We start from the raw sequence: 22792 nt of genomic DNA, 5'->3' as shown, positions 1-22792 counted from the left end.
GAGGTGAACCCATCTAGGCGCAGCCCTTCGGCCCTGGCCTGTCCATGTTCAGTCTCCTCTGGTGCCCCTGGCCCCTCACGCCCGATTGCTCCTTTCAGTTCCCGGGTCACGCATGCTTTTGAACTCCTCATGGCTTTGCCGTGCTGTTCCCTCTGCCTGGAGACGACTCCCCACCCTGCTTGGCGTGGTTGCTTATGCTTTAAGTCCCAGCTTAAATGTCACCTCCTCAGAGAAGCCCTTCCTGAAGCCCCCTCAGTCCCTATATGACTATCTCCATCTCTTTGTTAATTTCCTTCCTATAATTTACTAATGCACATTGATTCTCATTATTTGGTGTAGTTGGGTTCTGTAAAGTTGCCTCAAACACAGAATTAGTGAATACTGAACCATTGCTCCCTGGGGAAATAGGTGTGTGTATATATCACACATAGATAACCGTACACACTAGAAACAACCCATCCTGGTAGATTCCAACCGGCAGCCCCAGAACTGAAGCTCCTGGAACCACGTGCCCTGCTCCTCCTGGCTCCATCCTCTGGTTCCCTCGTCAAGAGCTGAATTAAGAAGGCAAAGCAGCTGGGAATGTGCACATCAGGCAACTCAAATCCTTCAGTGCTCTGTGCGTGTTTGTGACTCTATGTGAAATGTGTGCATTTGCATCTTTCCCCTGGGAGCAATGGTTCGGGGTTTGCTAGTTCATGTTCTGGAGACCTTATAGAACAGAACTATCTTGAGCAATGAGAATCGACTGGGCTTGCTTATCATCCGTCCGTCCCACTAAAATGGAAATGTAACTTGTGGTCGGGAGGGAAGGGTCCACCTCTGTCTGGCTCCCGGGTGGACCCTGCCCCGCACTGTGCCCGGTGCCCACGTAAACAGCTGTGGGTGAGTGAGGGGTGGTGGGTTCATCCCTCTTCCAGCCCAGGCCCTGCTCTCCTTCGAGCCGTCCTTTCCTGGCATTTCAAGCCCACCGTACCCCTCTGCCCTGGCTTCTGCTTTTTGAGTCCCGCCAGGGCTGTCTTGAGAATTGGTGCTGACGGGCAGCAACTTCTCTCGGGAACCAAATGCAGAAGGGAAGAGAATCTGGGACCTGGGTTAGTCAGGAGAAGGTAGGGTTTGGGGGAGCCCGGATTACTCAGACCACCTGCCAGGCCTCGTCTGGGGTGTTCAGGGGCCTTGTTGGACGCTGGGAGGGAGAGGACGGCTCAGGCCTACTAACGGCGGCCTTGTTCACTTCCAATGAGGAGAACTTCTTCTGGTCACTCCCCAACGCTAGGTCCTCCTGTTGCGTCCCACTGCCCATTGAGCCAAGTGCAAACTATTAAGTCCCTTCACCATGGGGCCCCCCAGCCTGTCCAACCACATCTCTCTTTACCTAGACAAGCAGCTGTGACGCATGTAATGAATTAAAAACCTGGGCTCTGGAGCCAGACTTTCTAGGTTCATAGCCTGGCTCTGCCACTTGCAAGCTGTGTGACCTTGGGCCAGTTACTTAACCTCTCTGTGCCTCAGTAAAATGCAGATAATAACAGTGCTTTACTCATAGGGTATTTGTGAGGATTAAGTGCCTGTACAAAGCAATAAGTCGGTGAACATTAGGATCTCCTTATTATCACTGATGGAGAGGAGGGCAAAGAGGAATCTCCTTTCACTCTGCAGGGGAGCAGATCCCCACTAGTTTCTAACCCTTTAAATGGCTCCCATCAGAATTTTTGCACGAGGCCCTCCCCATTTCCCAGGGTTAGGATCTGTCTCAGCCTGGAGGTATCCAGTTCTGGGCTAAGGCTCCCTCAAGAAATTGGGGTCTAGAACACCCAGAAATGGTGTGAAATTGAAGGCTTCTTCTCAGGGCATGTAAAGACCCAAACTGTGGAGCTGGCGGGACCCACCACCAGGGACCCCGAGTTTAGGCAGGTCTGGGGCCCTTGCTGTGTGGGACCCTGAGCTCTGGAGGGAGGCCTGGTCTGCGGTTCCTCAAGCGTGGGCCTGGAGGGTGGAGGTGATGCTTAGTTTCCGCACAGCCGGCAAACTTCAGCCGTGCCTTCTGCCTTCCCTGAGGAGACGGAATCAAAAAACCACCCAAGAAATAGTCAGTCCTCCAATCAGCTTGGTGCTCCATCCTTCCCAGGGCCTGTGATGTGAAGGAGGAGGGGAGGCGGGGCTGGACCAGGGGAGCCGCGGGGTTCCCGGCAGTGACGAGGGTCGGCGGGGCCCTGGTGCAGCAGCTGAATGTTCCCAAATGGCTTGGAGGGCCTTTGCCACAGGATGTCTCTCCCAGTGACGAGGGGCCTGCAGTTCTGACCGTGAGGTCGGTCAGGGGCCGAGTCCTTCTGCGGTGGGAGCAGTTTTCTTGGGTGCCGCCACCCCCGAGGACGGAAGCAGCTTGGGGCTGGGGAGCCCGCTGTGCCCCGTGGTGTGAACTTTCAGGTGTGATGGGTGTGAGGCTTTACACAGGGACAGTCCCTCTCCCATCCTGGTCTCTGATGCCTGAAATGCCATCCGTGGCGCCGCTTTGGTTGAAGTCAAATGAGATGAGGAGCTTGACCCAGAGAGAGATGCAGCTGCCCTTGGGAGAGGCAGTAAAGAACGCCTTGGCAATGAACTGCTTACAGCTGAGCGCGGAGGGGCCGCCTGGGGCCTCCCGGCCTGTGTGCAGAGCGCCCGGGGCCCTGCCGGGGAAGCCGGGGTGGGAGTGCTTCTCTTCTCCCACTCAGTCTGCCCAGCCAGCAGCAGGAAGGAAGGGCAAGAGAAAGCAACGGTGACACGTCTGTGGAGGCTCTCCTGCCGTGGGGGCCCCCTGACGGGCGGCGGGTGAGCCCGGGCCCCTTGCTAAGATTTTCGGGGCCCACTCTGAGCAGAACCGATTCTCTTTCAACATCCCACAGCCTCTTGGTTGTAAGCTGCCCGGTTTCCCCGTGAAGGAGGAGCCCAGGGTTAGAAAGGGAGGTGTGTCTCCCACTCTGGAGAATCAGGAGCTGTGAAGGGGTCAACACAGTCTCCGAAAAACTTCCAAGGCAAGAGGTCTGCAGGTCCCGAGGAAAGAGACGGGAGATGAGAAGTTAGGGGCTCCTGGGCCAGGAGGGGACCACGAGGCGAGTGCCTGGGCCTGGAAGCTGGGCTGCCCAGAGGAAGAGAGGTTGAACCACTGGTCACTGCTCTCCCCCAGGACAGGACCTCTGGGCCCATTTCCTCATGGAGTTGAGGCTTTCCTGGAGTCCCAGGAACGGTCTGTGGTGTCACACGACAGCCGCCCCCTGGAGGGGACAGGATGTGCTCCCTCGGAGTCCCCTGTCTTTATCTTACAGCCCCGAGTGGGTGCCACAGCCCTGGGAGACGGGTGGGCACGCCGGCCTGGGCTCCAGCACCAGCCAACCCCTATAATCCCCTGGGAAGCTTTTAAAGAATGCAGATCTCCAGGCCCCGCCCCAGACCTACAGAATCAGAATCTCGAGGCGGGGGACAGCCATTCCCCAGCTCTGAGCACCATCCTTCCCCTTGGGTTTCGATGCGCTGGGATAAGATGTTGTTTGTCTCGCAAGCTTTATTTGATAATTTAAAAGAATGCTTTACTTCAGGCTGAGGCAAAATTCCATAAAACTGCTCGCCTGTGATTTTACATATGGCTTGGGGCGAATGACTCATCATTTTCTCTGCACCTAAGTTTCCTCAACAAGAATGTGAAAGTAGATTTTCCCTAGGTCTCTTGTGGCCATAAAATTTAAGTGTCATTAGGGAAAAGAGGCCCTACTGTATGTAGCAGATGGTATTGGAGATAATTGACTGAGTTTCTGGTCCCCGCTTCCAGATGCTTCTTGTATCCAGTACTTTCTTCCCCCTTTTAGACATCAATTTCCTTCTTTAAAAAAATTTTTTTTAATTGACGTAGAGTTGATTTACAATATTGTGTTAGTTTCAGGTGTATAGCAAAGTGATTCTGTTTTATATATATTTTTTCAGATTCTTTTCCATTATAGGTTATTACAAGATACTGAATATAGTTCCTTGGGCTATACAGTAAATCCTTGTTGTTTATCTATTTTATATATAGTAGTGTGTATCTGTTAATACAGTACTCCTAATTTGTCCCTCCCCCCACCCTTTCCCCTTTGGTAACCATAAGTTTGTTTTTTTTGTCTGTTTCTGTCTTGTAAATAAATTCATTTGTATTATTTTTTAGATTCCATATATAAGTGATATCATATAATATTTGTCTTTCTCTGACTTACTTCACTTGGTATGATAATCTCTAGGTCCATCCATGTTGCTGCAGATGGAATTATTTCATTCTTTTCTATGTCTGAGTAATATTCTATTGTATAAATATGCCACATCTTCTTTATCCATTCATCTGTTGATGGGCACTTGGTTTGCTTCCATGTCTTGGCTATTGTAAACAGTGTTGCTATGAACATTGGGGTACATATTTCTTTTCGGATTAGAGTTTTCGTCTTTTCTGGATATATGCCCAGGAGCAGGATTGCTGAGTCATACGGTAGCTCTATTTTTAGTTTTTTAAGGAACCTCCATACTGTTCTCCATAGTGGCTGCACCAGTGTACATTCCCACCAACAGTGCAGGAGGGTTCCCTTTTCTCCACACCCTCTCCAGCATTTACTGTTTGTAGGTTTTTTAATGATGGCCATTCTGATTGGTGTGAGGTGATATCTCATTGTAGTTTTGATTTGCATTTCTCTAGTAATTAGTGATGTCGAGCATCTTTTCATGTGCCTATTGGCCATCTGCATGTCTTCTTTAGAGAAATGTCTATTTAAGTCTTCTTCTTTTGATTGGGTTGTTTATTTTTTTGATATTGAGTTGTATGAGCTGTTTGTATATTTTAGATATTTAGCCCTTGTCGGTTACATCATTTGCAAGTATTTTCTCCCAGTCTGTAGGCTGTCATTTCATTTTGTTTATGGTTTCCTTTGCTGTGCAAAGGCTTATAAGTTTGATTAGGTCCCATTTGTTTATTTTGGCTTTTATTTCTTTTGCCTTGGGAGACTGATCTAAGAAAATATTGCTATGATTTATGTCAGAGAATGTTTTGCCTATGTTCTCTTCTAGGAGTTTTGTGGTGTCATGTCTTATATATAGGTCTTTAAGCCATTTTGAATTTATTTTTGTATATGGTGTGAAGGTGTGTTCTAACTTCATTGATTTACATGAGGCTGTCCAGCTTTCCCAGCACCACTTGCTGAAGAGACTGTCTTTTCTCCATTGTATATTCTTGCCTCCTTTGTTGAAGATTAATTGACCATAGGTGTGTGGGTTTATTTCTGGGCTCTCTATTCTGTTCCATTGATCCATATGTCTGTTTTTGTGCCAGTACCACACTGTTTTGATTACTGTAGCTTTGTAGTATTTCAGACATCAATTTCTATACAAAGTGCCCTCCAGGAAGGGCAGATACCCTTGAGAACAAAGTAGTCAACTAGGAAATGGTGTTGAAAAACCTCATAGCAGAGAAAATATTCTTAAAAATCAAGGTCTGGAGAATGAAAATCTTTTTTTGGAATTAAAATAAAATTTGGCTTTGACTATCAAGAAGTATAAAGTTGGTTCAAGACAATATGCATTTCCCACCCCATGACCATTTAGAACAGAAGGCAAGGGAGAAATCCTGAAAAGACAGAGTTCTTACACCAAGGAGGTGGAGAAAAATTCTGAAGTGACTGAATTACCTCGAATTGGTAAGATGAGGTTTCCCACCATTACCAGAAATGGGAACATAACATCTAAGTTAGTTACAATGAAATATTTAGAAGTTATGTTTTAAAAATACAATACACGCCCCTCCAAAGCACTCACCATACCCTCCTCTTCGAGGCACCTGGAACAGAGGGTCACTGGGTCTTTCTAAGGTAATTCTCATGAAGTTTGATTCTTAAATGATATAGAGAGCTGAAACCAAAAGGGTCCCACCTTACTCCAGCTTTGAGTCCATGATTGCTATTTCCTGGTGGGGAAGCAATGGTGCAAAAAGTATAGTGTGCCATCTGAGGTCAGGGACCTGTCTTACTGGCCCATCATGATACCCATCTCCCCAGGTGTGAGTCGGATGAATGAATTCATAAGTGAATGAGAGAGAGAAAGAGAGGCTTACCCAGAGAGAGGACAGCTGTGCAGACTGGGAATCAAAACCTTAATCACACTGCTTCTCCTTGGGGAGGGGTGTTTGAGACTCATGACCCAAGCTTACCAGATGTTTCCATTTTCATCATAGAAGGTGGCATGGCCAGAGTTGTTGATAAGGGCCCGGACACACATATTTTCACTGTCTTCCAGAATGATGTATGTGAACTTTCCCTCTTTTATACTGAGGATGAGCATAGCCAGGTGTCCTGATGGATAACTGGGAGATGGTTAAGGCACAAGTAGTCCCTTGGGGTCCCCTGGAGAGGGCAGAGCCCTGCGGAGGACGCAGGCCCCAGTAAAAGCCATGCCCCGGCCCCGAATCACAGACTTTTCAGGCATCATATGTGTCCCTGTGCGCCAGTGGATACTATATCTGGCCTGATCCATCAGGAAAGAGAATTTGGAAGACAGTCTCACTGGGGTAGAGAATGATTTTTCCGTCACCTTGATGTACCTAGGAAGAAGAGACAAGCCTGTGAAAAGATCGCAGGGGATGATTGTCCCTAATCAGAGCATGGTGTTGTCACTAGAAGGCTTGAGATCAGTCTACGTACGCTCTGATTCCCGCATGCCACCCACCCATCACTCCCCCACCTATAACCACCACCAACTTGCTGGGGATTCCAGGTGGGAATCTTCTCAGGGCCTCGGTTTACCTGTTTATGTGACGAGCAGGCTGAAATAGATCACTCTGTGCATGTGTTTGCGCAGATTTTATTTTATTTTTTATTTTTAAAAAATTTATTTATTCATTATTTATTTTTGGCTGTGCTGGGTCTTTGTTGCTGCACGCGGGCTTTCTCTAGTCGCGGCGAGCGGGGGCTACTCTTCATCGCAGTGCGCAGGTTTCTCATTGCGGTGGCTTCTCTTGTTGCGGAGCGCGGGCTCTAGGCATGTGGGCTTCAGTAGCTGCGGCACGTGGGCTCAGTAGTTGTGGCGTGCGGGGCCTAGAGCACAGGCTCAGTAGCTGTGGCGCACAGGCTTAGTTGCTCCGCGGCATGTGGGATCTTCCTGGTCCAGGGCTTGAACCCGTGTCCCCTGCATTGGCAGGCGGATTCTTAACCACTGTGCCACCAGGGAAGTCCCAATATAATGTTTTAAAAAAACCTCTACTGTCTCTTAGTCATGTCTTTGTCTTCATTCTTTATAGTATTTATACCTTTCCTTTTTTGTTTTTCTGGATCAACCTTGCCTGGAGATTTGCCTGTTTTACTAGTCTTTTTAAAGAGCCAGTTTTTTGGTTTGCTTATTCTATTTCTTTGCTTTCTAGTGTATCAATTTCTGTTCCTATCATTATTTTCTACCCATGTCTTCTTTCTGTGTGTTTTCTATATGAGTCTGTTTTTCTTCTAATTCCTTGAATTGACCACTGAGCTCATCGATTTCCATCTTTCTTCTTCTTCACAATCCTCTTCCTCCTCTTCTTTAATATAAGCATTTAAAGCTCTAACATTTCTCTCAAAATACTGTTTTGGCTCTTTCTTCCAAGTGTAGATACTTACCTCTCATTTTGTTCTGACTCCTTTCAAATTTTCGATATGATTTCTTCTTTGACACACAGGTTATTTACAAGAGTGTTTTAAAATTTGCAAATGTACAAGTTGCTTTGGGCTATGTTATTAGTATTACCAATTAAAATCCACAGGGTTAAGAGAGCAGAGTCTATATGGTATCAGCTCTTTAGTGTTTTCTGTGACTTGTTTTGTGGCCGAGCGTGTCGTCACTTATTGTAGCTATTTCACTTGTGCTTGAGAAGGATGCCTGTCCTCCAACTCCCTCGTGTCCCCATCAGGCATTAAAACCCAAGCCCTTGGGTATCAGGACAGTTCTTCTCCTGCTTCCCACCCCTCCCCTCCACCAGGACACACCCACCTCACCCACACTCTTCTCACTCTCACTCTTCTCGTTTTCCAGTTTCTATTTCTTTCTTTTTTTTTTTTTAATTAAAGTTGTATTCCTACTATCAAGTCTGCTTCTTTAATAACAGATTTATTGGGTGTGGAGAGATAGTGGTGTTTTGTTTTTTTTTTAATTTATTTTTTTTGGCTGTGTTGGGTCTTCATTTCTGTGCGAGGGCTTTCTCTAGTTGTGTTAAGCGGGGGCCACTCTTCATCGCGGTGCGCAGGCCTCTCACTATCGCGGCCTCTCTTGTTGCGGAGCACAGGCTCCAGACGCACAGGCTCAGTAGTTGTGGCTCACGGGCCTAGTTGCTCTGCGGCATGTGGGATCTTCCTAGACCAGGGCTCGAACCCGTGTCCCCTGCATTGGCAGGCAGATTCTCAACCACTGCGCTACCAGGGAAGCCCTCCAGTTTCTATTTCTGGTATTACCTCCCGCACTTTCTTATACACTCTGCGTTTAAAAGGATGCTTTTTACGTTTTGTCTAAATTTCCCAGGTGTTTGTAGCAGGACGCCTTTTGAAGTCATCTTGTGTCCCGTGTTACTCTAACTAGATGTCAGGTCAGTGGTTTTCGAGCTCTTATTTTTAACAGGTGAAGAATCCTTTGTTCAAGAGAGCTCACAGCAGGATGCCCAAATCTGAGACAATGAAAGAAAGAGGGGCAGCTGGTTGAGGAGGAGCCGCTATGGGCCCTGCAGGGTGTGGCCTTTAAATGCCCAGGAATCTCGCTGTGAGGTAGCTGCTGTGTCCCTACCCTGCACTGCGCTCAGCACCTTACTTCCATGACACAGTGACCCAATGGAGGAGACACTGTCATTAATCCCTGTTTAAGAGAGGCTACCTGACCTACACAAGGCTCTCCAGTGAGAGGGGAGCCAGACTCCCACGGTCTGCCTCCCATCCCTCCCCCCCGCCCCCATGGAAACACACTGCCTCTAGCCATTAAGCTCCCAGCCACCTGGCACATTTACTCTGCAAATCACTGCTCTCTCTCTCTCTTTTTTTTCAAACCTAAAAAAAAGTGCTTTATAAGGACATCCGTGGTTGGTTTCTTCCTTATCGATAGCTCGTAAGAAGCTTCTAGATATTGTTCAGGGGAGAGGATTTTGTATTTTAGGTCTTATTTTCAAAAGCCACCTGAAAGCCAGAATTTCTCAAGATGCTTCCTTCTTGTCAAATTCACTTGTCATGGAATGACATTTTCCTAATGATAAGGACCCCATGGGCAAAGGAAAATCTCTGACACAGAGGTAGAGTTGTCACATTTTCTCTCACTGGGAAATATATCACAAATAGCACATCTAAAAGCCCAAATCTCATCACTGTTGGCTTGGGGACAAAGTATGAGGTTAAGAGCTAAAAGTTAAGAGAGAAGAGACTACATCTCTGGCCTTCCTTCAGTTCTACTAGAGAGAAAACAGTGCCTTATAGGCAGGACCCTAGGCTACGAGACAGCTGCCTTCTGTCTGTGAGTTCTCCCTACTGCTGTCTCTCTGTCTGCCCCTGAGCTCTCCCTGGCTCCTGTCTGTCTGTGATCTCTCCCTGACTGCTGCGGAGATGCTGGCTGGGCTGGATTTTGCCTGAACACCAGCACACACTTATAAACAGTGCTACCTGACTCAGCAAACTACTTGGAATTTATCGCCCATTTGTAAAAACAAAAAACAACCAAATGTCCCACTCCTCATGGGCCTTTTGGGCAGCCTACGTGAATGGTGGGTTAGGCAGGATCCTTTGCTTAGAGATCTTGGGGAGAACCTTCCCCCTGGCTGCAGGAAGGACATTTAAAATTGGTTAGGAGACAGATGCTCCAGGAACAAAAGCTCCAGGGCAGGAGAGGGTGGGGGATGGGGCTCTAGGCGCGTGGGCTTCAGTAGTTGTGGCACGCAGGCGCACAGGCTTAGTTGCTCCGCGGCATGTGGGATCTTCCCGGACCAGGGCTCGAACCTGTGTCCCCTGCATTGGCAGGTGCATTCTTAACCCCTGCGCCACCAGGGAAGTCCCTATGTGATTGCTTTTCGATATAGATTTTAAATTTGTTAGGGGAGGGACCTATATATTATAATATATATTTCCTCTACTCCCAACCCCACCCAATTGCTTAACGTAGGCCCTACAAGAAGTGTCTCAACAACCCCTAGTACAAGTCCTAGCCAGTCTGTGATGACCCACACACTCAGGTGTGCCTCTATACATGGGACATATTTTTCTTGTTTGTACTCATGTTGTGTATTGGTCCTGACAGCTCCCTGATGGTGTCTGTATATGTCTTACCTGCGCCAAAAAAAAAAAAAAAAAAAAAAGCCCTGTGCAAAGTGCAAACACCAACTGTCACACTTACCTTAATATTGCTCTTTATCCAGTCTGTGTGTATTTCTAGCATCTTCTTACGGCGAACAAGACGATGAGATTGTTCGACTACTTCTTTCTCAGACTCCTCATCTTGTGGTGGTAGATTACATAAGTGGAATGTGAAAGTGGTCTCTGTAGCCCTTTGGTTAAATAAGTCTTTGGTAGAAAAGAGAAAGAAAACTTAGATCTATTTCTCTCAGGGCACCAAAGAGAGCCTGAGGACTTGGGATATTGGCCATATTCCGTCAAGCTCTCTCATTTTTTTTCATTTATTCATTCAACAGACATTTATTAGGGGCCTATGATGTGCCAGCTCAGTGCCAGATGGCAGACACCACGGTGAAGACCACCCGGTCCAGACGGGGATGTGAGGGGTGACACACCATCCACATGCCAGTAACAAGTGTGGCTGCTGATTCTGTTAATGGGAAAAAATAGGCTAAAGTGGGGAGTCATTAAAAAAAAAGGAAACATGCCTTAAACATGCTTGTTTTAACTTAAAGCAGAAATGTATACTAACACCATTTTTAAGTGCAGGGCTCTGTGGTCATTTTTGCTTAAACCCCATTCATAATTTATTATCTATAACTTTCAGTTTTGGCAATTTCTACATAGTCTGAGTGCAGAATTGTAGACTTAAAAAAAATTTCTGTATATGCCCCAATCTTCTGTGTATGTTTGGTCCACATCTTGTTCAAAGCAGTTTTTTTAAAAGCTCTTTTCTTATTGAGTCGTCTTAAAAGCATTGCACTTAGTTTTCACAGCAACAGAAAGTTTCTTTTTATCTTCATTTTGGTCCGTTTTTATAACAATTGAATTTGGGGAGTAAACCCGTAAGGACCCCCGGGGAACAGTCCCCGCTCCCAGGGATCCTTGGCAGGTGTCCGACCACCAGGGGGCGCAGCGGTAGGAGAAGCTTCCGGCGCGGTCGGTATCAGCCAGGATGCTCTTCCCCGGAAGAGGGCCCGGTTCCCTCGGCAACTAGGTTTGGGGGAGGTCAGTTAAGAGAGGTTGGTTGTCCCACCACTGGGGCCAACACAGTGTTGGAGGAGGTCTCGGAGAGAACGTGACCGCTTCTTGACCAGCGAGCTGGCCGGGGCAATGGAAGGCTCCCCACCCCTCCCCGTCTTTGGAATGTACGTTCTGCCCGTGGTTCGCACAGTGCGAGCCCTTTTCAAGGACGCAGCTTTGCGAGCAGTATGCTGTTGAGCCCATCTGGAGGGATACGTGCCTGAAGCCAGGTAAGGCCTCCATCTAAACTTTAAGATTCTCGTGGGCGGGGGTGGAAATCTGCAAGTCTTGGCGCCGCCCAAGACAAGCGTCGAATGTTAAGTTCTCTTGCTTATTAAACCTGCCACCTACAAGTCTGGAGCGGACTGCCTCTTTCTTCGGTCTCTCCTTGCCCTCTGCTTACGGGGGCTAATTTCGAATTTCACCCGGGGAACCCCGAAGTTGCGAACCAGCACAGAGGGTGCCGCGAGAGCTCACAGGGACCATATCCAGGCCTGGCGGTGGAGGACACTCCTGGTGGAAGTTTTCTCTAGTATGCCAGGCAGAATTCCTAGCGTAAGCATGACATGGTTGAAGGCTAGTCTGGGAACGGCTTAATGATGACAGGCGACTCAGGAGAGGCAGGCTGGGCTAGAGCATTCCTTTATTCACTCACTCAGTAAATATCTATTGTGTACTCGTGTGCCAGAAACTGTCCTAGGTATTGGGGATGCCACATTCCCTGCTGCCTGTTCTAGTAGGGGAGATGGTGTTAAACAAGTGAACAGATAAAAACTTCACATGCCAGTGGCTAGGAGTGCCCTGAAGAAACATTAAGCAGGTGAGAAGGATGGAAAATGACGTGAATGTGTGTGTGTGTGTGTGCGCGCGCACACACACGTGCGTGCAACCGTGTGCACTGGTTTGTAAAGGGTAGCCAAGGAAACTGTTTCTGAGAAGGTGACATTTAAGCAGAGACCTGAATAAAGTGAGGGAGCAAATCACAAGGGTATTGGAATGAAGAGTGGTCTAGGCAGAGAACAGCACGTCCAAAGGCCCTGTGGCAGGGATGCCTGGCCCTGATGAATAACCAAAAAGCCAGTGTGTCTGGAGAGGAAAAAGTGAGGGCCTTCTAAGCCACATGGGGAATGTGGGATTTTCCTGGAGGCAATGGAGGGCCAGTGAAGAGTTTTAAAAAGATTTTGTTGGAAATAATATGAAGAAAGGACTGAGAAAGGAGAGGATGGGAGTCAGGGACAGTAGGGAGATGAAGGTGTCTGAGGTGGTGTCAGTGAGGATGGAGAGGTGGGGGTGGGGAAGGAGAACCACGCTTATGCGCACCTGAGGAACTAAAGGGGCCGCTCATTAGAGCTCACAGGGGGAGCTTTTCCTCAGGAAAGTGAGAGAGAGGTGGGCAGGGGCAGAGTCAATAAAAGACCTTTGTGAGAAGTTTGGAAGCGGGCCTCAGTCTCCCTCTGAGGAGTCCTCCTCCAGTGCTTGCTTCCAGAGTGGAAATGGTTTGTCCAGGGGAAAGAGCTGATGTGAGCCCAGCTGCTGTTCCTGAGTATCAATTAGAAATTAGTAGAAAGCATTTCTGAACTGGTAGTGATAAAAGAGGACATGGAATATGCTCATGTTTTTCTCCTGTCGGAATGCTAAAATCATGGATTTTCTGGTTTGTGCTCTATATCCAGCTCTGTCTTTATTAGCGGGAAGGCTTTAGGCTGCCTTTCTGAGCCTCAGTTTTCTTAAAGTGGGATCATGCTGCCTGCAGAGACCCATCAGGTTACCCTGCAGTGACGCTGCACGGAGCCTGCTGCCCCATAGGAGGGCAACAGACCTGTGTCCTCCACACGGGGAGCTTTGGGTTCTGATGGCTCATGACACGAGCTGTGTAGTGATCGCCCACTTCTTTTCACCAGGCGAGATGTCTCTGAATAGGAGAGGCCACATCATCTGAGGGTCCCCGTGCAAAATGAAAATGCAGGAATCCTTGTTCTAAAATTGTTAAGGATTTCAAGGCAGTGACAGCAGAGCATTAAAAGCAAGCGCAGGGCCCTAAGTGTGAAGACCTGTGTGCCTGCAGGTCATGTGCCTGCGACGCCAGCCTTGGCTTGGAAATCGGAGAGTTCAGAGACGTGGGGCTGTGTGCCTGGGGTGTCAGATAGTGGTCTGGATCCTGGAAGTAAATGAGTTCGTATCTCAGAGGAGGCTGGGAGATTTCTTTGGGACTGGTTACAACCTGAACACAGAGGGGATGCCTCTTATCAATTAGAAATGTGTTGCTTTTCTGCATAAAAAGCTCAAACCTTGTAGGCCTCAGGTGTTCAGAGGAGCAGGGAGTGGGCAGGGGTGGTGGTGAGGCACAAATGGGGAATCCGGTCATGTCAAATTTCACTCTCCCGTTAGAAGTCCTACCCGGGGCATGTGACGTAGAGTATCCTGAAAGGCCTTCATTTCCCAAAAGGAGCAAAAACTCACACATACCTGTATCCATTTAAAAAATACTTACTGAGTGCCTCCTGTGTGCCTTGCCAAGGAATGAAAGACACAGGTGTCTTTGGCCCAAAGGGAACAGAAATAACATAGTAACAGGCATTTGTTGTGTTTCTGGCTGTTGAACGTCTGAAATGCCCTCCTTGTTTGGGGGGTACCCCATAGTGTGAGTCTTGGTGGGAGGTAGGCCTGCCCTCTCTAGAAACTGAAGGTGGTAATTCCTTCTTCTTCCTGCCTTCTAACTCCAATGGGGACATGAGACTCAGGCTTAGAAGACCCTTTACTTCCCCAGACACGCGTACCTTTTGTTGCTCATTGAACATGTCATGGGGATGAGCCCTGGGTCTGACCTGAGGGGTCTTGGGCCTGAGTGTGGTTCACGCCCACACAATGGCTGGGTGATCTCAGGGAAGTCACTTATTCTCTTGGCCTAAGTTTCTTTACCCAACTTCACATGGTTTTGAAGGTTAATTTGAATCCGATAACTGGCCCGCAGCAGTTATTCCATAGGAGTTAGGTCAGGGGCCTACAATGGTATGGGGATAGGAGCTCTTCCTTGAGCGGGAATCTGGGGCTGTGTCCTGGCTCAGCAAGAAAAAGCACCATGATTGATTAGGTGTGTCTGCCGTGGGTATTGCCGCCATTTCTACGTTAGTTGGATCTGGTCGTCTGAAAGATGTTCCATATGGTGGTTTTGAGTTTCTGAATTAAGTAGCCTGATGGCTTAGGCTCTTGGCTCAAACTTTTTTTGATTAGACCCAAAAAACTGGCAACCTCCATGATTGGCACATCTTAACAGCTGGACCTCAAATGCCTTCAGTATCTGGTAAAGGGGCTCTTTCTTAAACTTTGTGTCAATGACTTCTTGGACACCCCCCCCTCCCCAGGCAAATCTAGGTTGGATCCCTTCTTGTGTGGTCTCATAGTATCCCCTTCCCACCATATCTTTAACCATTTTATGTGCAGATTCCCTGATTTCTTGGCTGTCTTCACCTCCTGTCCTCCCTCTCACCCCCAGCACAATCAAAGGATGAACCCCTCGAGGTTTATCCTTTGTCTGGCTTGCTCTGTATTTTATCCCCAGCAGCTGAGACCGTACTAGCCCAGTAGATGCTCAGGTGAGGAAACAAGCATTTCTCCCTCCCTTACGGACATGGCAGAAGGTGGGAGACAGTGAGACGCACCCAGGAGAGCCAGGCAACGGGGTAGAAGGTGGGAGAGGGTTCTTACTTTCACGTTTCTTCATAATCCAGAGGATTGTTTCCTTATATTTTCCAAAATTTTTCTTCAGCCTAAAAGGAATGTGACTCATCTTTAGAAGCTGAGACTAAGTTCATGTTTCTATGTCATGCTACACAGTAGACAGTGCTAGGGTCTGCTCAGCCTTTTCATAGGTGGAGGGTTGGCCGGATGGCTCTGCTTTTGGACCCAGCTTTCTTCCAGTCTGTACTCAGGGATAAAGGGCCAGCACATGGTGCTGTGCGTCCCTCCTGGCCTCTAACTGGCCTTCAACTTGGGCACCTGGGCTGACCCCCAGACCTTTCAAAATGAATTCAATGGGGGTCCTCCTGGGAGCGAGGCCAGGGCTGGCTCTGTGAGTTAAGCTCGTGCAGCTTGCTTTTTCTGTGGCTTGTGCATATTTCAGCGAAGGCTATTTGGAAATAGCTTAGAGAAACAGCATTGTCTGCGAACCGGACAGAGCCACCTGAAACGCCTTTGCATTTAGTAGGAAAATTTCAAATAAACTCACTCAAAAATGACTTATCATGAAAGCCACATTAAGGCACAGCTCTTCAAAATGATCAAGCCCTCAACCCCCCTCTCATGTCAATATACAAAGGGAGTCATCCTGGCATTAAAGTGGCTTGGACTGTTTTACTTCCAAATAAGGGTGGTCTCCTGAGGCAGCGGCCTTTCCTGGTTCTCAGATCAGAGCCCTTTTGGAAGGGACTCTGCTGGAAGGAGTGAGCTTCCCAGGCTTAATTGGATCAGAGAAGAAGGCCTTTGACAAGACAGATTTTAAGTTCTCAGTTCAGAGTCCTTGAAGAGAACATAATAATTTAACCCCATGCAACCTTAGGAAGCAAATACCCTTTCCTGGAAAGGGCTGGACTGTTTTGCCTGTTAGAAAATAGAGATTTGCTCTGGTACTTTAGGAGCAATTGCGGAACTGGAGAATGAGCTCTTCATAGCCCATTTGTACCAAGTGTTATTTATTTGCAAGCACTTTGAATGGACTTGAAGCAGTTACCTTGCCTACCATCACCTGTGAAAGAGTAAGGACTGAGGAGGGGGTGGGGTGAAGCCTGTCCTGGCTGAGAGCAGGATGTCACGTGTATACAAGAGTTAAATTCCAGTGAGGGGATCCAGCCAGAGGCATTCAGGGCCCTTTGGGGAAGTTTCCTCCCTTGGCTCTTTGCCCACCTTTGCAAGCTAGTGGAATCCTTACTAGCTAACTCCTCAGTGGTAGAGACTGGGTTACACACTACTGTACAGACCGGAACACAGGAGGTGCTCATGAAATATTCATTGAGTGCAATTAGGTTAGAATGAGCCTCTGTTATAGGCTTAAATGGGAAAGAAGGGGAGGAAATGTAACACATGAGAGAGGGTAACTTACATGGATGTTATCTGGGATTTGTTTTTTGCTGCTGTATAAGGATCTGAAAGCTTGGATGTTCTTTGTGTTTTGCATTGTGTATTTTGCCTTCCCTTTTCCTAGAGAAGCCTTAGGGGTCTCTGGCCCTAGGACTCTACTGAGCCCAGAGCAGAAGTTGCTGGCAGTCAATCTCTCCCTGATTTTTGTGAGAGTCTCCATTCACCAAGGAGGTTATGCAGGGCACCCCATCACCACAGCCTCTTCCTTGGTGCCACTGCTGGAGAATCTGCCATAGACCCACTGGATGTCTGACCAGGTACCTTGTTCACCAAGGTTTCTGACAGCTGGATAAGTGCAAGTGCAGGCTTCCATGTACCCCAGTCTGGATGTACAAATGGGGTTCTGGAACATTTTGAGACCTGGAGTCATGCCAACTAGAAAGATTTGGTGCCAGCAGCAGTCTGCAATAAACTTATCATTCCCCATTCCCAGTAGGGGCTCTTGCCATGAATCCCAGGGCAGGGAAGCTCAGGGCTTTTCCCCCTCAGGGAGCAGGATCTTGATCCTCCATTGTCCCCTCACTTCAAAGGCCCAGGGGTCTGAGCCTTGCTTCCCAGACTTTCATCCAAGTTCACGGTCCCTTCAAGACTTTTCCTGCCCTGGATTTCCAACCTCTGTCACTGCCCACCTTTGATCCTATCCTGCACATCCCCTGCTCATAGATTTCTTTGCTCTTGAGTTTTGGCAGGCAGCTGGATCATCCTGACCCCATGACCCTTAATCTTACCCTTGTCCTTGTGCCTGGCTTGTCCCTGCTCTTTGACTCAGGGGACCTGTCCGACCCTGGCCTTACTCTGTTCTCTGATGACCCAATTTACACTTTCCCTGCTGCTACCACTGGCCTACCTGCACCCACTGACCAATAGCTCCATCTCTCCAGTCACTTACAGAATTCCCAGTTTCCTTCTGGTCTCACTCTCCAGATGACCAGTCAGGGGAATGTTCATATCCTCCTCCAGTTCATTGCGAGCTGCCATTTCTTTGAGCATGGTCCTGAACACTGACTGATAGGAGCTGGTCACAACCTGCAGAAGGACCACAGAATGAAATAGCCAGAAAATGGGAATGAACAGTTAGTTAATTATCACTTTGCTGACTCCCTAAGCTGCCAGAGGAGATTGCAACATGTTATACGAAAAAGACAAGCAGTGGCATTGTAAAGCAATTATACTTCAATAAAGATGTTAAAAAAAAAAAAAAAAAGACAAGCAATGGGAACAGTAGGGTGGCTAGCAAGATTTGTTCTAAAGACTATTTCCATTACGGTCACACCCTCTTCTCATTCTCCAATTCCCTCAAGAATTTTTTTTAAATAGTAACATACCAAGAAATCGTTTGAGAGCATAAAATTACCCTCTTCTTCCAAATGTAGAGATGGCGCTAGAACGTAAAAGTGCTTCCATGCCTTAAGACCATAACAGCCTTTTTGAGTTCCAGGAATGGCCAAGCTCTCAGTGGTTGGTTATTTATTCATTGTGAAGGATAACAGTCTTCAGGAAAGCAGGGTAGCGCCTAGCACGTTCTTGTAGAGGATGATTCTGCCTTTAAAGATTCTTCCAAAGTAATGACATTGCAAGCTCCTTTTTTATTTTGTAAATTTGATCATTCTATCCCAAGTCCATGATGCTGATCAGGACAGACCCATAGGTGGGTCCTCACAAGAGTTTCTTTTCTTGGATCCCTTTTGGTAGAAGGTGAAGTTTGACCTGCTGTCCAGGAGAACCACGGGTCTGTCGTGTTGCCCTGCTCACCTACAGGTCGAGGTTGTTATGGTGGTTGTTCTGCATCTGATAACATACAGTCTGCCATTCACTTACAAGCCTCCTATCGTAAGTGGAAGACCCACAGATCCGAAGTTGCATGTGACCTGGGGCAGATACAAGAATGGAGCTCGTGATTGGCTGGTTTTTCTAGGTTGGGGAAAAGCTGGGGTGTCTCAGGTCTGCCTTGTCTGATTCCCAGCCTCTGCATGCTCCTTTCCGCACTGCTGGTGTTCAGTTAATTAAACACGGAGGCCATCAGACTGAGGAGGCTCTAAGGCCGTGGTGCCCTAGGTAAGCAAACCAAAACCCAAGGCCGTAAATGCCTCAAGGTTAGGAAATCAAAACCCGAGGACAACCAATCACAAGCAGCCAGCTAGGCTTTAAGCTACGGCCAATCAATTATTTCCTTGCTTTGCTTCTGCATTTTCCCTGTAAGTCTCTCCCCAGCTCCTGTTGGTGGAGGGCTCTTCACCACTTCCGGTTTGGTGCTGCCCGATTTGAATCCACACCGGCTCAGATAAACTCTTCAAATTTTTAATAGGCTTCAGTTTATCTTTTCCTGGGGGAATGAGTCAGTGCTTCAAGGCAGGCTGATTTTAAGGCTCTGGTGCGGCTACCCCTTGCCTCTAAGGTCTTCCGTGTTGACCATCCCTCCCTTGAGGTGGAGTGATGGCCTGCTTGCCCAGGCCAGTGGTCTCTCACCAGCCCCTTTGGATTCCATGATTTGTTCACCAGAAGATACGGTTCCCGCTGTGGTCCACCAGCCAGCAGACCCGCTGGCGGAGCCTGGTCGAAGGTCTCGTCCCAGCCAGGCTGTGCTACCCCGCTCCAGCACATGTGCCCTCCTAGGAGGTTCATCCCGTTTGCTTCCCCAGCCTCTGGACCGCTATCCTCATGGTCCTGGTAGGGGTACTGGGCCCCCAAGTGATGAGTTCTCCCATGCCCTGTGACTGCTCCTGGGTGAGCCTCTGGTTTTTCCAACCAAGAGGGTTTGCACAGCAGGTGTGTGATGCACGAGTGTATCCTACCAATAATTCAGACATGTATAGGGAACTCAAAACAGCCAAGAGGTTGAATTGTCAGAGTAACCAAAGTCTAGGGTGATAGCCCCATCCCAATCCAAGGACCTCAGCTGCCTCTCCCAGTGGCTTGTGGTGTTCCCCCTCCCAGCTGCAGGTACCACGTGGCATCGACTCCATTGCTTCTGTCCTGCTCTCTGGCCCCACTCGTCCACACCTGCCGCCTATGGCATTGCTTCAAGAAGCAGTGCTTCCCGAGCTGGACAGCTGCCTGTCCGCAGATTGCCACTAGCTGGGCTGCGGGTGCTGCCTCATTATCCTCCTAAACATCCGATCCTTGGAAGCAGAGTGGTATAGACAGCCAGGGGGAAAGTATCCCCCAACTCTTTGCCTTTACTTTGTCACCTGGGCAAAGCCCCGAGATGGCAAAGCCCCTGAGATGGCAAGGAATGGTGCCTGTGACCAGGGCTCACTGCACAGGCTGCCTGTCACACGGAACCCTCCCAGCGTCTGGTCTCATCCAGAACCTTGCACAGCTCCGTGGGAGATGTTCCCTCTGCCTGTGGCTGCAGCTCTGCCAGACACAGCAGAACCTCAATTGACAGGCGCGCCGAAGGTTTCCGAATAATTTGTTTCTAATTAAAACAATTCCTTTCAATTTCAACTCTTGCTGAAAAATCTTTCTAAAATGCCTGAGCTTACTTTCCTGTCTTAGTAAATCCAGTGTGGTGAATCAAAGTTCAAGTAATCTTTTTTCCTCCCTTTGACATGGTATTTCAATATTTGAAAAGCAGTTCTTATTAATGTAATATGTATAGGAGCATGTCTGGAAAGTAAGGAATTTAGGGCTAAATAGGAACTGAGACCAGAGAATTTTTTCCAATTAAAATAAAAGCAAAACTGTATAAATGCCTAGGGGTTTTTTCCCCCCCTTTTCTTTTGTAAGTTTAGAAAAATGTATCTGCTTAATCTCGAGTTCCAGGGACACAAGATTTCACTCTTGTGATTGTAGTTAATACCTACAGTCCTGAGAAAGTTTGTTAGTTGTAGGGGAAAGGATGTATAACCTGAATCAACATGCATTGGAAGTCTTAGAGGTAAGTTGACACAGGACATTAGAGCCACAAGCCTGTACAGGCAGGCAAAAAAGATTGTGCAGTAAAGACAATGCAACATTCTGTAGATGTAAGGCTCATTCAAACAGTTGGGACTTCCCACGGTGCCTCTGGTTATTGGATACAGCTGGGAAAGGACGGCCACTAAACCTCCAGGGCTGGTCTGTGCCGCTCTGAAGAGTGTGGGAGCAGGACTCAGATCTGGGGGAGAGGCTCCGCCACCCTTTGTGGTGGTGTTTGCACTGCAGACGCTGTTGTCCAAAGTTTCTGTCCTGCTGGGCTGCCCCATGCCTGGTCCTTTAGTTGGAGACAGCAGGCTTTTCCTGGGGTTTTTGTTTGTGCTTGTTGGGGTTTCTGGTCGCTGTCTTTTCCAGCACCCAGTCAGGGGTAAATGAAGCAAAAAGAAAACTCAGGAAACTCACCGCCATGTCGTTCCTTGGGTCCCAAGGTCCCTAGCCAGTCTGCCTTCTTCTCTCCGTCTTTTAGAAGCTTCTTGTGTTTGTTTTATATATAATGTATAGGGTTTTAAGCTGTACTTAGTGGGAAAATTACATTTAGTCCATCTTTCCAGAATCCAACTTCATTTTTGTTTTTTGTTTTTTTGTTTTTTGGCTGTGTTGGGTCTTCGCTGCTGCGTGTGGGCTTTCTCTAGTTGCGGTGCGTGGGCTTCTCATTGTGGTGGCTTCTCTTGTTGCGGAGCACGGGCTCTAGGCATGCGGGCTCAGTAGTTGTGGCTTGTGGGCTCAGTAGTTGTGGCTCACGGGCTTAGTTGCTCCATGGCACGTGGGATCTTCCCGGACCAGGGCTCGAATCTGTGTGCCCTGCATGGGCAGGCAGATTCTTAACCACTGCACCACCAGGGAAGTCCCAACTTCATTTTTACATAGGGTTTCTGCAAAGGACGATTTGCCTTGATATCTAGGTATCTAGGTAGCTTACATGATTTGTTTTTAGCTTTGCTGCCTTCAAAATCAATCTTGAGGGTTTTTTACTCATATTACTGAAAGCAGGGCCTTGTGGTGCCATACTTGGCTTTCTTCTGACCCTCTTTGGTTTAATGTGTGTCATTTACGCTTAGGCCTGTTTTAAGAAAAGCTCACTTCGGCTGTGCTATCAGTGTAGTGAAGCGGTGAATCCCAGGGCTCAAGAGGCAGTGTCCGGCTGGCCCTGGGCCACTCTGCTCTGACATTCAGAGCCAGGTGTTCTCCAGTTTTTATCAACTTACATTGGCTTCGAAGTCGTCGGCTTCCAGTGTGCCAATGGGATCACTTAACATACGATCCCAAAAGCTCTCTTTAGAGGCAAACTCCTCGGCTTTCAATTTTGGAAGGCACAGCAAAAGGAGAGGCATTTGGAAAAGGAACCAAAACAAGAAACAAACAAAAACAAAAAGAGAAATAGATTTATGGCATTTACACTTGCGCTTCTAAATAAAAATGCATATGTCATCAATAAGACTTTAAATAAATTCATCAAATCACTTAAAATTTGACTTGGGGATATTAATAAAATCGGAATAAAAGGGTCAGTTTCAGTGGCGGACTTCAGAAAGTGAGTGTGTGTTTCTGGTGGCCAGTGAAGGTTCATCTGACAAAGTGACCTTTGAGTGAGTCCTGCATGAAGCAAGGGAGCGAGCAGGCAGATGGCTGGGGAAGAGCATCCCTGCCAGGGGGCAAAGGAGGTGCAAAGGCCCTGAGGCGAGAGAGAGTGGGAGCATGTTGACATATCTGACAAACTGGAAGAGGCACGGTATGCCTGGAGAGGAGGGAGATGGGGAGGGGCAGGGCCACCTTACCGAGGACCTTGTAGGCCGTGGGAAGGAATTTAGATTTTATTCCGAGAGAGATCTATTCTGAGTGTGATTTTTCTCTTGGAAATCCTGAGAAATATCCCTAGCGCCTGTCAGTTTTGTCAAAAATTGCCCATTTCCAGAATTGCACATGGTTCGTAGTTGCTAATCAAGGCCTAAGAGATGAATCGCCAAGCCAGTGAGCTAAAAAAAAAAAAAAAAATCTCTCGGAGATAGCAGATGCCTTTGTTCTCAAGGTGAGCCACAGCCTGGTGACCCTGGGCCAGGAGAGGGCTGGAAACCTCCAGTGTCGACGGGGTGCAGACCGAATGGAGGAGTTGATAATTACAACTTGGGCCTGGAGTCCCTGCTCCCGGGAAGGTGTGGCTCCTGAGGCAGAGCTGGGGGGAAGGGCTCCCACACAGTAATTGGGCCCCCGGGGAAATTACAGTGGCCTTTGTCTCAGCTTCAGGATGACACCGGCCCCTCCATGCTGGGCCATCCCGAGAGCCCTGAAAATCCACCGGGTTGGCACTGGGTCGACCGGTTCTGTCTGATGTGTGTCCCTGTTGG

The 22792-nt window shown here is 48.0% G+C and overlaps 1 protein-coding gene across 1 annotated transcript in view; it reads right to left on the bottom strand.

The window, feature by feature from the left end:
- ERICH6B (glutamate rich 6B) overlaps window positions 1-22792 on the bottom strand; it is a 42529-nt gene that overhangs the window by 1339 nt on the left and 18398 nt on the right. The window contains exons 4-9 of the mRNA XM_036832061.1: window positions 21656-21744; window positions 17422-17558; window positions 15105-15166; window positions 13169-13311; window positions 6504-6589; window positions 6200-6352 (exon numbers count right to left, since the gene is read on the bottom strand). Of these exons, the coding sequence (XP_036687956.1) occupies window positions 6200-6352; window positions 6504-6589; window positions 13169-13311; window positions 15105-15166; window positions 17422-17558; window positions 21656-21744 (670 nt within the window). The remainder of the gene's footprint in view (window positions 1-6199; window positions 6353-6503; window positions 6590-13168; window positions 13312-15104; window positions 15167-17421; window positions 17559-21655; window positions 21745-22792) is intronic.

This window comes from Balaenoptera musculus, chromosome 18, assembly GCF_009873245.2.
Source record: "Balaenoptera musculus isolate JJ_BM4_2016_0621 chromosome 18, mBalMus1.pri.v3, whole genome shotgun sequence".
NCBI lineage: Eukaryota > Metazoa > Chordata > Mammalia > Artiodactyla > Balaenopteridae > Balaenoptera > Balaenoptera musculus.
This window is presented reverse-complemented; position numbering and strand designations above follow the sequence as displayed.